The following is a 13824-nucleotide window of genomic DNA, read 5'->3' on the forward strand; positions in this document are numbered from 1 at the left end:
GAGCGCTATTTCAACCCTTCGGACGCAACGTTAAAATTCAAACATTTTCAAGGTTGGAAAAGTACTTGAATTTTTGGTGAAGTTTTTTTATTTTATACTTAAAAATTTGTCTTGGATGCGAATATATTCCGTAGGGAGAATACCTCCATGAGGTGAAAATCTGAATTTTAGCCATAACTGCCGCCATAACTGCTCCGTTGTTGGTATATACAACCAAGTTTAAATGCTTGAAGTCCTTGAAAATGCTTAAATATTAATGCAGTGTTCTCATGGTTGAAAAAGGGGCTTGAATATTGGGTGAAGTGTTTGTAAATGACAAAAGCTGTTGCCGTGTTTCCCAACACGTTTGCTTAAAATGACGCAGACAATGCATTTCTTCTTCCCTCGTGATTAACGGCAGCTGGCATTCATTTATGTTGCATCGTCCAAGAGGACAGGTGTATGCACCTTAACAGGGCACTGAAATGTGGATTAACGAGTGGATTACATATCAATTATGAACATTTGTTAAACGTCTCCCAGTGGTCATGGGAAAAAATGGGAAAAACGTCCTGCAACTGAAAATAGTCATTTTTACCCCACACCTATATTGGAGAGGTTTTTCTCAAATATGCACGCGCATTTTGTTCAGATCCACACATATTTGTGATTTCCTCAAGATTGAAACGTTCTATGTCTTCACAGATGCAAAATCTCCGATCTATTCGTAGCTGTGCAAAATACAGGTTTCACACCGGATTTCTTCTTTTAATGGTACTGGAGTCATTGGGAAATTGGCTTTGAAAGTGCTTAAAAAGTGCTTGAATTCGCCCATGAAAAAGGTGAACGAACCCTGTGTAAGTCACGGGAAGTGGGAGGGGGGTCTCCCCGGTTTGATGGGATCCAGCTGTGGACGAGGCGGGGGGCGGGGTCCGCAAAGTACGTCGCCGGTAGCGCCTGGGTCCACCATGGGGGTGGGTGTGCGGACGTTTTGAGGCTTTTGGAAGCGAAAGGTGAGGAGAAGCCCGATCGGCCTCATACGTGGCTTCGCCTCTTGCTCTGCCAGGTCAGTAAGGGGGATCGCTTCTTTTTCCGGGGGGCACGGGGGGTTATTGTTTTGCACCAACGGGAAGCTGAAAAGGGAATCTTCTGCTCGCAGGATGCTTGCGGCTCTGCTATTTATTTTTCTTTGCGTGAAGTCGGCGCACGGCCAGGTAAGAACGGAAAACCGACGCTTTCTCAGCTTTTTGATTTGAAAGTGATGGGGTTTTTTTTTGAACCACTTGTGTTTTTCCACAAAGACGTGCTCGGAGGGCTTCAGGTATGATCGACGGTCCAGACACTGCATAGGTGAGTCTCTTTCGGAATTTTGGAGTGGTGTAAAAACCGCTTTAGACGTTTCATTGTCATATTTAGTCTCACATCAGTAATGAGCTTTAGAAACAGACTTGAGCAAATTCGATCCAAATTGGTCTGACCCATCATTCATCTTGAATGTAAGTTTAAAGAATGGAATTGTGTACAAGAAAATTTGTATTTTGACACTTGACTAATTCTCCTTAAAGGTGCAATTTAAAAACAAAAAGAATATACATATATATATGGTTTAGGGAAGAATTTATAAATATATTTCTAAACTAGAACGGCTGTGCATCATCAGAGCATCACCCGCATTGAGATCTGAAACCGTGTGACGGAAGCTGCTGAGTAAGCAAAACCAAAAATGCTAAGGCAGCTTTTTTAATTTTATTTATTTTTTTAGCATTTTTCACATCTAAGGTAACCTACCCAGCTGACTGTATAAGATGGTATCGCTATTCAATGTCGCTCTGGCCTGGGAGATTGGAATGTCTGTATGAAAATAAAATATAAGGCATTTTTTTCATCTATAGTTCAATCTGTTTGCAATTAAATGTTGTTCTTGCATGGAAGAGGGGAATGTCTTTCTGGTAAAAAAAAAGAACAGATTTAGCTAAGCCAAAAGTTGTGAGTCCGTTTTTGGGGGCAATTTCACCTCTTGAGTGGTCTACCTGATTGCTAATCAACGGCTGTAATCCTAGCCAAAATTGTTCAGGCCTGGGAAGCGAGAATGTCTTTCTAGGAAAGCTGCTAAGTCAAAATAAAAGTCAGCTTTTTGGGGGGCAGATTTCCCATCTGGGGTAATCGACTCGATTACCTGTAAAAGATGCTGTTGCTATTTAATGTAGTATGACCTGGGAGAGTGGAATGTCTTTCTGGGAAAATGCATAGTCAAGGATATAAACGTGCTGATTCTGCTTTTTCTTGGTATTGTCCACAACTTACATGATTCCCTGTGAAATATTTCTCTGGGTGGACAGAAACACAAACAAGCAAATACTGGTCTAACAAAAAACAAAAGTCTTGAGTCAGGTGTGTTGGGAATTTTTCACATCTAGGGTAACCTACCTGCCTTTCCTGTGAAAAATGGCTGTCCTATCTCATTTCTCAACTCTTCACCCCTTTTCCTGGGTCTGCAGAAAAACAGAGGAACATTTTATACATAATATACATATACATATACACACACACAGTATGTCACAAAAGTGAGGACATCCCTCTCATTTCTGCAGAGGTTTTATTATAATATCTAACTGAAGAATAATGGCTTTGTACATCGAAAAGATGTCTGTCAACAAAGGCCGTGGCCTCTGGAAAGATAACCTCTGGTCTGATGAGACAAAGATGAATTGATTTGGTTCAGATAGTGTCAAGTGTAATGCAGGTGAGGGGTACAAGCATGTTTGTGTCGTGCATGGGGTTGGGAATGTCATGGTTTGGGGCTGCATGAGTGCAACTGGAGTTTCATGAAGGGAAACAAACTCAAGGATGTAGTGTGAAATACTGGAGCACATTATGATGAAATCTCAGAAATGTGAGGCTTGGACTGACTTTTGCACTGTAGATCTGGACTTGAAACCATGATCACAAAATAGGAAAAGGAAGTGGCGATAAGACGGGCCCAAAATCTCTCCGATGTATTTGAAGTGTTTTTTTTTCTTCCGGAATCGAAAAAACAAAACGCTAGATGTGGACGAGTGCCGGAGTTTGCCGGATCCGTGCCGCGGCGACATGCGATGCGTCAACCAGAACGGCGGCTACCTGTGCCTGCCCCGGGGCCTCTACAGCCAATCCTACGGCCCCGATTCGCCGGGGGCGGGGCCTCAGCGCCCGCAACCCCAACCGGCCGATCCCGGCCGCGGAGGAGGGGGCGGGGCCTCCGGGACGGGCGTGGCCTCCGGGACGGGCGGCGCCGGAAACCTGGCGCCGGGGCAACCGGACAGCTACGTGCCGGCGGTCTCCGGGCCGGCCGATCCCAGCTACCCGCAGGTTAGCTACCCGGTGCCGTGCATTCTGGGATACGTGCTCGCCGATGACGGAACCTGCAACGGTGAGTCTTCCTGTTTTAGTTATTTTTTCTTTTCATTTTTTGACACGGATCGAATTTGGGGGTTAGCGAGCGCAACGCCCTCTAGTGCAAAATATCTGGAGTCGGGGCCGCGTCGAGGTTCCAAAATGTGGCCGAGGGGCCTGTCCCGGAGACTCATTTTCAATTAGGACTAAATGCAGACATCTACACGTTCCATTTCTTTAGATTGGCTTTGAACGAGATTAGTTTCATCGAATTGGTTTGGAAACACAATTGAAGCAAAATCTTTATTCAAGCAGGTGGATTTTGTAGTATTTTTGTCTTATTTTTATCCTATTTTTATAGTATTTCTGCAGTAGTATGTTGTAGAAATTTCATTGTCGTGATTCCCTTGTAGAATATCCGTCATATTTTGCTAGTTTACTGTATTTTTGTAGTATTTCTGTAGTCATATATTTTTTAATATAGTATTTCTCCAGTAGTATTTTTTTTTTTTTTTTTTTTTGCAGTTGTATTTTTTTTGGTATTTTATTGCCATAGTCGATTTTTCTCTTTGAAACAAGATTGTTCTGTTTGAATATTAAAACGCTAAAAACATTTTAAAAGTTTTGACCAAAAGCTAAAAAAAAATGTTTTTCATGACAAAAAAAAACAATATCATGATGTAAATCCATAATACAAAAATAGAATTGAGATTTTCAGGTTTTTAAACAGAAATGTTTTTTGATTGAATATTGTTTAAAATTGTTTTTTAAAGTGATAAAGAAACATTTCATATTCGACTTTTATGGTTTTGTAAAAAGATGAATATGTTCAACCCATTTTGTAACAATGACGATAAAGGTATATTCTATTCTTATTGATCAGCAACTGTATCCCCAGCAAGTGTTTAATAATAGATTTCGAAGAAAACAATTATTATTTCTTTTCTAATGAAAATTTCTTTTTTGATGTTGTATTTTCCCTTTTTTGCTTGCCTGGAGTGCCAAAATCCGGTTTTATTTTTGTGCGGCCAAAACATTTGCAGAGAAAAATTTTGATGCCGTGGCACATGCCATACGTCCAGGTGGGCTTTGTTTCCCTTTTAGATTGCTTTTTTGTTTATGTTAGCGCGGAATAGCTGAATGAAAGCCAAATAAAAGCCAAATAAAGCTTGTTTTTGTTGCGCAATCTAAACACTCGCTAAGAAAATTCCAGATGGCACGTGGTGTTTTAAGCGCAGCTGGGTTTTGGCAAAGCGGGCTTCAGAAACCTTCCTTGTTGCGTTTGCATGAAGTCATGTTGGCTTATTCGCGCTCCAAATCCAGCGTGGCCTCCAGACTTCCTGTCTGGACCCAGCACAAAAGCTCAATTTTAGCAGGGTCTGCTTTACGACCAGCGGCAGCTCCTTTTAAGGCGGCGCCCACCGAAACACCAGGGACATTGTCGTCTCCTTAGCATCAGCGACGTCGCGATATTTTCGGAATCCCTCCTTTATTGTCGTTCATTTGGATCAGAACCCGCAAATCTGGGAAGTCGCTTCGATTGTTAACATGCGCTCTGCTAGCTCTTGCTCACAGCGATAGTTTATTGGGGATAACGGATTAAGAGCGCCCAAGTGCTGTTCATTTTGGGCAGAAAAAACAATGGCACGCCAAATTGCTCTCTTGGCCTTAGCTCTCAGCAGTAGTAGACCCGGGATAATGGACTGTGGCCAAAACAGTGCAGTTCATTTTAGGCGAGGCCCAATGGCACATTTCATTAACCTGAACCCCCTCTTAAAAATTTGCTTAACCAACACCCACTTAATGAAATAGACGAACAGGGATAATTGATCACAGTTGCGCAGGTCGTGTTCATCTTAGGTGGAAATAACAGAAAAAGAAGAGCTGCCTCACATTTTACAAATTTGCTTAGCCAGGTTCCACTAATAGATAGCGGCCAAAACTGCAGGGTTAATGGATAACGGCCATAACTGTGCCTTTAGTTTGAGGTGGGCCAGAACGGCATGCTTCCCGACAACAGTGCGCTATGCTGGTTGGGCGATATGCGCCCGGGAATAATGGATTGCGGCCACCTAAGTGTAGTTCATTGTAGGCAAATTTACAGTCATGGTCAAAAAAGAGCAGCCCAGCTTGACAATAATGTGTTTTGCAGTGGTAGCTCTTTAGGGATAATGGACCTTGGCCACAAAAGTGCCGTTCAGTTGGATCTCTGAAGAGTTATGAACCTGCAATGCATTGAGCTTGTGAAGTACAAAGGTGCCGCCAACATATAAGATGACGGTTAACAACTGTTGAAATGTTTTTTATATCATTTGAATATAGAGTATATACAAACACACAAATAAATAAATAAGTATTATTTGTACATATGTAAAAAAAACCTGAGTGATATTTCAGTATCTGATTTTTTTAATATTTGTCCTCTTTGTTATATATAAGATACTTTATAAAAGATTTTATAAATCAAAATATATATATATAAAAAAGCACGAGTGAATGAATCATGGCATATCATATATTATTAACAGATACTTTGTTTCATCTATGAAATATTATTATTAGACGTAAGGAATCATTGATACAGATTGGGTCAATTAAAACGAATTCAAAGAAACTTTGACCCTCCCGACACTTGTACCAATTTCTAAAAATCAGTTTTGGGTGGTGGGACCGGGTCCGGGCCCCGCTTATCTTCAGTCTGAGTCCCTGGGAAAACAAAAAGCCCCCCGCCCTCTATTTCCCTCCGGTCCGAGCATTTTTGACGTTTTTTTTTTTCTCATTCGGGACGACGGCCTCTTTTAACGGCGAGCCGCAATGTTCTCCAGACAAAGGCCGGGGGGTCCGGGAAGGGGTCCGGGGAGGGGTCCTGGGGGGTACGCAGGAAGGGTGGCCGCCAGGACATGCAAAGACTGCTTGCAAGAAATCAGGACGCTTGCTTTTTCTATTTTTTTTGCGATTATTTTTGTCGTCCGTGTGCGATCAAATCTCGGGACGGCCTTTTAAGGCAACGCTCATTAGCGCAACTCCATGCCGAGAGTGCTGTAAGCGCAGTAGCAAGATATAAGATAAACCAGTAGCTCAATACTGGTTTAATTGCAGACATTTTTTTACTTTTTTATTCTACATATTTTCTTATTCCTATTTATGCGCGCACTTGTGGTGAAGCTCACATTTCATGTTTTATGACAATAAAGGCATTCAATGCAATGAGTTGCCCTTTATTATGAGATGCTAATGACGCCATGCTAATACGCTATTTCAAAATCAATTCATGATGAACGGGCCCATTCATTTTGTTATTACTGTGTTATTACACAGGGACAGGCACCACCAGGCTGTACTCGCCCGAGACGCACCACAAGAAATGGTGCCTCTCACTTGTGGTGAGGGGATACACTTGCCAATCAAAAAGAATAGAATAGAATATCCCTTTATTGTCATTGTTCCAAAATGGGTTGAACATATTGTGACAACGAAATTGGACCTGGCACTCCAGTTTCACATTTAACAGTGAGGATAAAAGAAAACAAAGAAGACGATTGTTACTATGATATTACTCAAGCATGTAGTGTGAAATAACAACAATGCGCTCACGACGACATGCTAATATGTCCATTCAAAATGAATGGCCCCATTTGTTTTCATTTTACTCTGTGTAAAAACACGGTACTATGACTATGTTAGGACTCTAGCTAGCGACCAATCGTCCGTTTTTCTACGAGCGCCTGTATTTCCTTTTCTTAGATATCGACGAATGCGAGAACAATTCGCACCACTGCAACCCCACCCAGGTGTGCATCAACACGGCAGGGGGTTACACCTGTTCCTGCACCGAAGGATTCTGGCTCATCGGGGGACAGTGTCAGGGTGAGTCCGGTCCGCGTCGGCACCCTCGTAACCGCCTCTTCCTTTCCGTTTCCGAGAAATAGAATCCTTTATTTTATACAGAATACGTTTTTTCGCGTGCAGATATCGACGAATGCCGCTACGGCTACTGCCAGCAACTGTGCGCCAACGTCCCGGGCTCGTACTCGTGCTCGTGCAACACCGGCTTCGTGCTCAACCCGGACAACCGCAGCTGCCAGGGTGCGTCGGCCGTCCCCGCCGGATTCCCGACGGCCGTCCCGGGAAAAAAAAAAAATCCCGTTTTGTTTTTGCGCTCCAGACGTGGACGAGTGCGCGGACGAGCCCTGCAGTCACGGCTGCTTCAACAATCACGGTTCCTTCATGTGCAACTGCGACGAGGGATTCGAACTCGCCGCCGACGGCACCTCGTGCAACGGTCGGTATCCCTTGCCGCAAGAGTATCAGGGGAAAAAAAAAAAACAATCGTTTCAGTACAATAAGTAATACAAATAGTCATGACATTGGAATCTACAACCTAGTAATGACGTAGTAACAACATAATAATGACATGATAATGGGGAAAAAACTAAAACCTACCTATCTATCTATACATCTATCTATCTAGCTAGACATATATCTAGACATGTATCTATCTATCTATCCAGACGCCTGCATACCTACCTACCTACCTATCTACCTACCCACCTTGGTCATATCCTTCAAGAGGGATGGCCGACAGAAAGACAAACACATACAATAACAAAGAAAATAAAAAAAGGGAATTAAAAAAAAAAAGTTCTAGGGTCACTAAATGTGAGAGGATGTGGAAGTAAAGCGACCGAGTGGAAGAAAGAGGAGATGGGAAGGATGATAACTAAAAGCAAGGTTGACGCCTAAAACCTAGCATAACCGCGTAATAAATACACGGTAGGTACTCGTAAGCTTTGGTTTTAACCTACTCCCTTGGGGCACATGCTTGTATATACTTGTATATTTTTTTGTGTGTGTAAATATTTTGTTGTTACCTTTTGTTCATTATTGGTTGGTGTTATTTTTTGCGGCGTGTTTGAATAAAAAGCACGAATCAACCTATTAATAACAACACCATTAGGTAGTCCGACTTCGAACGATGACATCCCGATAATAGTATTGATATGACGTAGTACTAACTTTTTTAAGGACTTTGGTGCCCGTTTTTCCAGTACCAGTCAAAGACGAAATCCAAAAGTACTTGAGTGTATACCTTTGTTTCAACTCCAAACTCTAGCCCCGTCTTAGTTTGGAAACCTAAAATCGATTTAAAATCCTCACTTCCGGCCCAAACCTTAGGCTGACCACTAACCCTAGCCCCCACCCATCCAGTTTCAGACCCTAACCCAAGCTTTCAATCCAACTTTAGGTTTAGAACCCTAATAGAGAGTTCAAACCCTAGTACTTAATTCCACAACTAACCCCTACATCAAAAGCTATTTTGCAAGCTTACGTTCAGTCAGGACCCTAATCTGGAGCTCCTCACCCCTTAACCTCCACCCGGCCTTGTTTCACAACCCGAAATTCAGTCTAACAACTGTAATAGAAGTTGAAGAGCCTGATTTGAAGCCCACCACCTAGCAGCTAACCCAAGAAACATGGCAGCAATTTCAAGCATTCACAAAGGCTTCCCCTCAAATTTAAGCCCTTTTCAAACCGCGACGTGACGATCGGAGCGTTTTCGAGGTTTTCGGAGCGCGGACCCGATCTCGAGTTTTTCTCCTTTCAGACGTGGACGAGTGCAGTTTTTCCGAGTTCCTGTGCCAGTACCGCTGCGTCAACGCCCCGGGTTCTTTCGAGTGCGTCTGCCCGTCCGGCTACTTCCTATACGAGGACGGGCGAAGCTGCGAAGGTGCCAGGGGCCTGGTTTTTTTTTTTCCTCCTCTTTTCTTAAGCCCCGCCCCCCTCCCTAATACTCCTGTTTTTTTGGCGGTCCAAGACGTGAACGAGTGCGAGCGCGCAAACCACACCTGCGCCGCGGATCGAGTGTGTTTCAATTTCCAAGGGGGGCACACCTGCCTGCCCCCCCTGCAGTGCCCGCCACCCTACGTGCCCGCTGCGGACAAGTCAGTATGCCCGAGCCGCCTCGTCTTTTTCTTTCTCTTCCCCTTTCGGGATCGGGATTCCCTTTGTCTGATTTTCTATTCGCGTTCTCCTTTATTTGAAATTCTTTCTCTTTCGTTTGACCTTTCTCTCCATCTCTTTCGTATGCTCTGTTTCTTCCCCCCTCTCTTTCACTGCCCCTCTTTTATTCTTCCCTCTTTCACTCCCATTCTATCCATACTTTCTTGCTATTTTTACCTCCTTTTTTGTCTTCTATTCTTCCCTGCACATTTCTCCTTCTTTACCTCCATCTATCCATCTGTCTATCTTCCTCTGCTTTCCTACTTTTTCTTCATTATTCTATCTTTTTATCATTTCTTTGCTTTTTGTCCTCCATCTCTCCCTGTTCTTTCCCTCTAATTTTTCTCTTATATTCCTCTTTTACTTATCTTCCTCTGCCTATTCCCTTCCTTTCTTTCCTTTTCTTTTCCCTTCCTTTCTCAATCTCCTCTTTTTCTCACCTCCCTCTCCTGTTTCCAACGATCTTCTTTCTGTCCTCCTCAATTTTTCCTTTTTTTCTTCTTATTCGTCTTCCTCTAATTTCTCCCCTTTCTTTTCCTCCGTCTCTACCCATCATCTCCCTTTTGTCATTCTCCTTTTCCTCCATCTCCCGCTCTGATTTCATGTTGTCTCCCTCTTTGCCTTCTGTCCTCTTTGATCCTCTCTTCACATTTCCATCTATTTCCTTCTCTTCACTATTCTCTCGCTACCTCTTTTTATTTACTGTCCTCCTCCCCCAATTACTCTTTCTCCCTCGCTCTAAACATCTCACTTTTACAAACATAACCTTTCCCTTCTTTTTCCTCTTCTTGTCTCGTCTTTCACCATCCCTCTCTTCTTTTTCCTTATTCTCTCACTTCATTTCTCTTATTCTGTCCCCATTTCTCTCTTTTATTCCTCCTTCTCTCGATCCTTTTATTCCTCTGTATTTTCTTTTACCTTTTGTTTCCCCCATCCCTCCTCTTCTCTTCACTTTACTTCTTTTCTCATCCCCCTCTCCCTCTCCTTTGGGACACAGCCAGTGCATGTGCAGGGCGGGCGAGCCGTCCTGCCGGGACCAGCCTTTCACCATCTTGTACCGCCACATGGACCTGTCTTCGGGTCGGAGCGTCCCGGCCGACATTTTCCAGATGCAGGCCACGACGCGCTACCCGGGCGCCTTCTACATCTTCCAGATCAAGTCCGGAAACGAAGGACAAGAGTTCTACATGAGGGTCAGTACCGGCATGTCAGGCTTTGCACCGGCAGGGGGCGACAAGCGTTTTTCCATCACGCATTCTTGATGACGAATGCGCTCTATGAATGTCACCGGCAGAGGGCGTCCTGTTCTTTCAGTGCCAAAGCACTTCCATCATTTGTGGGCAACTGTTGTTATTGCGTTGTTGAATCGATCGAGGGGCCCATCTTGGAGACGGATCCGAATTCTTTCGTTGAGGACTAACATTTATCCATATATTTCTTTCGAAAGAAATCGCTTTTCAAACACAATGAAAGCAAAATAATACACGAGGCCCCCGTTTTAATCATTTCATTTGATATTTAGGTTTGCAGTATCACAGTAGTTGTATTTTTGCCGTAAAAATATGTCTATAGTATTCCTTTATCATATTTGTGTCGTCGTTCCACAATCCTATTTTTCTAATATATCTGTAGTATTCCTATAGTTTGATTTTTGCAGTACTTCTAATGTTTTTTGTGGTATTTTTGTCGCAATATCTCTTGGGTGTTATAGTATTTTTGTAGAAGTGTTTCTGAAGTATTTCCAAAGTCATTTACTTGTATATCTGTAGTAGTTTTCTATTATTTCCAGAGTCATATTTTTGTCGTATTTCTCGAGTGTTTTTGTAATATCGATGGAGTTGCGTTTTGGTGTTATTTCTGGAGTAATAATCATGTACTAGTATTTTTATAGTATTTCTATGCTATATTTTATTTTTAGAATGAAAACAATATATGAGGTCCCTGTTTTTAGGCACTTGAATTCGATTTTTAGTCTTGTAGTCATTTTGTAGTATTTTTTGAGTACTTTTGTAGTAGTATTTTTGTTGTCGTGGAAACACAAAGGGACAACGGGGACACCAAAATCTCGTTTGCACGAGTAGCCCTTTATTTACTAGTGTCACGATATTTTGACCAGTTTGGTTTGGAGGGCCAGGTTTAAAAAGCCTGCCGGGCCGCACGAGGCCCGCGTGCCTTGGTTTGCCCACCACTGATCTAGATAAAACACCTATGTTTTCATGATGCATTCAACATAAAAAAATATCACTCTTTTTAATTTTAGCCTGTAAACGACGGTAAAAACTCAAAATCTTTGGAAATTTCACTCCAAAGTCATGCAGGTTTTCTCAATCCACATGAAAAAAAAAACACCCACATCCTTATTTTATTGGAAGATTCCATATTATTTGATATAAAGGGACAGTGTGTATGATTCGACCGCTAGATGTCACTGTATTGTGTCGTGTAACCAGAAAAACAAGTGCCAAAGGAAGAATACAAACTACGGAGACTCGGTCACCGTCGTGCACCATTTCTTTATCCAGCCTTTTGCAGAGATTTTTTGCATCAAGATGGCTGACACTTGTAACACCTCTCTAGGGTTTTTTTTAACCTTTAGTAGGCACTAAACAATACACACTGCCCCTTGAAATGGACAAACTTTACCATACACTATTTTTGAGTATTATTCAAGTCAATATTGAGGTTTTAATGAACTAAGGTTTTTTTTTCCCCACTTTCTAGCAGGCTCTAAAATCATACACACTGCCCCTTTAAAAGGACAGATGAAACATTCTATATTTAGATCATATTCAAATCATTAATTAGACAAAAACAATATATATATATATATATATTTGACCCCTAGGAGGCGCTAAGAAACACATACACAGTGCCCCTTTAAATGGCCACACATAAGCATGCGTTAATCGTGCGTATTATTCAAATCAATATCCAAATAGGTCAATATTTAAAGTCTTCTTCCATAAAAAAGAATAACAGTCATTCTCTTTCTTTTTGTGTCCTGTTCCGGTCCGTCTCACCCCCCCATCAGCAAACGAGCAACATGAGCGCCACCCTGGTGCTGTCCAGGCCCCTGAAGGGCCCCCGAGAACTGGTCCTGGACCTGGAGATGGTGACCGTCAACAACGTGGTCAATTTCCGAGGCAGCTCCATCATCCGCCTCACCGTCTTTGTTTCCGAGCATCCCTTTTAAGGGGAATGGGGGGGGGGGGACGCTCGCTCCGTCGGGAAAGCCCTTCATAGGTCCGGCGGCGCTCCTTTTCCGCCTTTGGGAACGCCCCGCCCCCTTTTGTATCGCGCGCTAGCGGCTACACCAACTCGTCGTGCGTAGGATCCGCGGGAACCCGGACAAAGTGTTTTATTTCGATGACGATGAGAGAAGTTTGTAAGTTGCACTTTGAGTATATCGCTGCGCCCTCGTTAGCATATGACAACATCAAATCCAAGGCCTTTCATCATTCAAGTATATGCAGTCGGTGATCTAGTCAATCCAACTGATGAGACTCCTAATGGAGTTTGTATTTGTTCCTCAGCCAAGAGATGGCCGTACTCGTTTCATAAATATGATATACTGGAACACTCGTTGCATTTCCTCTTTATCTCTCACAACATCCGACATTTTGCATCCACTCTTTCAAGGGTATTAGCGTCTTTGGACACCTTTAAGCCATGAAGAAAACTTGATATCATAGAGACCCTTTTCTACAGTCTTTTGAGATAAGTTCGCATAATAAGGAAGAAACGATTTGGCTATGCTATCGACTAAAACGTCGCCCTATTTGCTCCCCTTGTAATACGCGGATACTTTAAAGAGGGCGGGGCGGCTCGGCGCTCCGTGGGATCTACGCATCGGCCGGCTTCCCGGTCGGAGCGGCGGCTCTGTCGGGAACCCACGGGGTTGGCTCGTAATGGACTGCGGAAGCTTTCCGCTTTCGCTCTTTTGTATTCAGGGATTTTGACGGCGTCGGTTTTGCACCGATTCTTGACCACAATAAACGGGAGCCGGACGCTCGAGAGCTTTGTCTGTTTCGATTCGGGTACCTACCGCTAGGTCGGGGGGTGTCCGACGTGCGGCCTGCGGGCCAAATCAGACCTGCCGAGGGGTTGTCAATAAGCCCGAGAAAAAGAGTGGCACTTTTAAAGGTGTCCACTGGGTGTCACTAAGTGCCACTCACAAAGCAGCTCTAACTTTTTTTCTTGATCTTTCTCTTTCTGTCTCTTCTCTCTTGCTGTCTTTCTGTGTCTTTTTCTCCCACTCACTCGTTCTTTTTAGGTCAATCTTTGATCTCTCTCTCCATCTCTTACCCCTGCCTCTTCTTTCTCTGTGTCGTACAGCGTTTCTCTTTCTCCAAGTGTTTCTTTTTCTTTTTGACAGCGTCTCCTTGTCATGTTGAGCGCAGTATAAAATACATTTGATCGGCCTATTTTCAGCCGATGGCCCTTTGCCAACCTTGCCCTTGGCGTTCAGTGAGA

General features: G+C 43.2%; 1 protein-coding gene across 1 annotated transcript; it reads left to right on the forward strand.

Moving 5' to 3' along the window:
- Positions 1-921: 921 nt before the first annotated feature.
- Positions 922-13365, forward strand: fbln5 (fibulin 5). The gene is made up of 11 exons (XM_088354181.1): positions 922-1045; positions 1139-1193; positions 1281-1329; positions 3026-3388; positions 7096-7218; positions 7321-7437; positions 7517-7633; positions 8957-9079; positions 9167-9293; positions 10349-10544; positions 12383-13365. The coding sequence occupies exons 2-11, from the start codon at positions 1140-1142 to the stop codon at positions 12542-12544; spliced, it is 1431 nt and encodes a 476-aa protein (XP_088210307.1). The 5' UTR covers positions 922-1045; position 1139; the 3' UTR covers positions 12545-13365.
- The last annotated feature ends 459 nt before the right edge of the window (positions 13366-13824 follow it).

This window comes from Urocampus carinirostris, chromosome 15, assembly GCF_059441175.1.
Source record: "Urocampus carinirostris isolate Australia breed hairy pipefish chromosome 15, RoL_Ucar_1.0, whole genome shotgun sequence".
Lineage (NCBI taxonomy): Eukaryota > Metazoa > Chordata > Actinopteri > Syngnathiformes > Syngnathidae > Urocampus > Urocampus carinirostris.

What these genes read in the sequence shown, in the direction of transcription:
- fbln5 (XM_088354181.1), top strand. Translation starts at nt 1,140, where the DNA reads ATGCTTGCGGCTCTGCTATTTATTTTTCTTTGCGTGAAGTCGGCGCAC. An exon ending in TGAAGTCGGCGCACGGCCAG is followed by an intron (nt 1,194 to 1,280) that starts GTAAGAACGGAA and finishes TTTTCCACAAAG; the next exon opens with ACGTGCTCGGAGGGCTTCAG. An exon ending in ACGGTCCAGACACTGCATAG is followed by an intron (nt 1,330 to 3,025) that starts GTGAGTCTCTTT and finishes ACAAAACGCTAG; the next exon opens with ATGTGGACGAGTGCCGGAGT.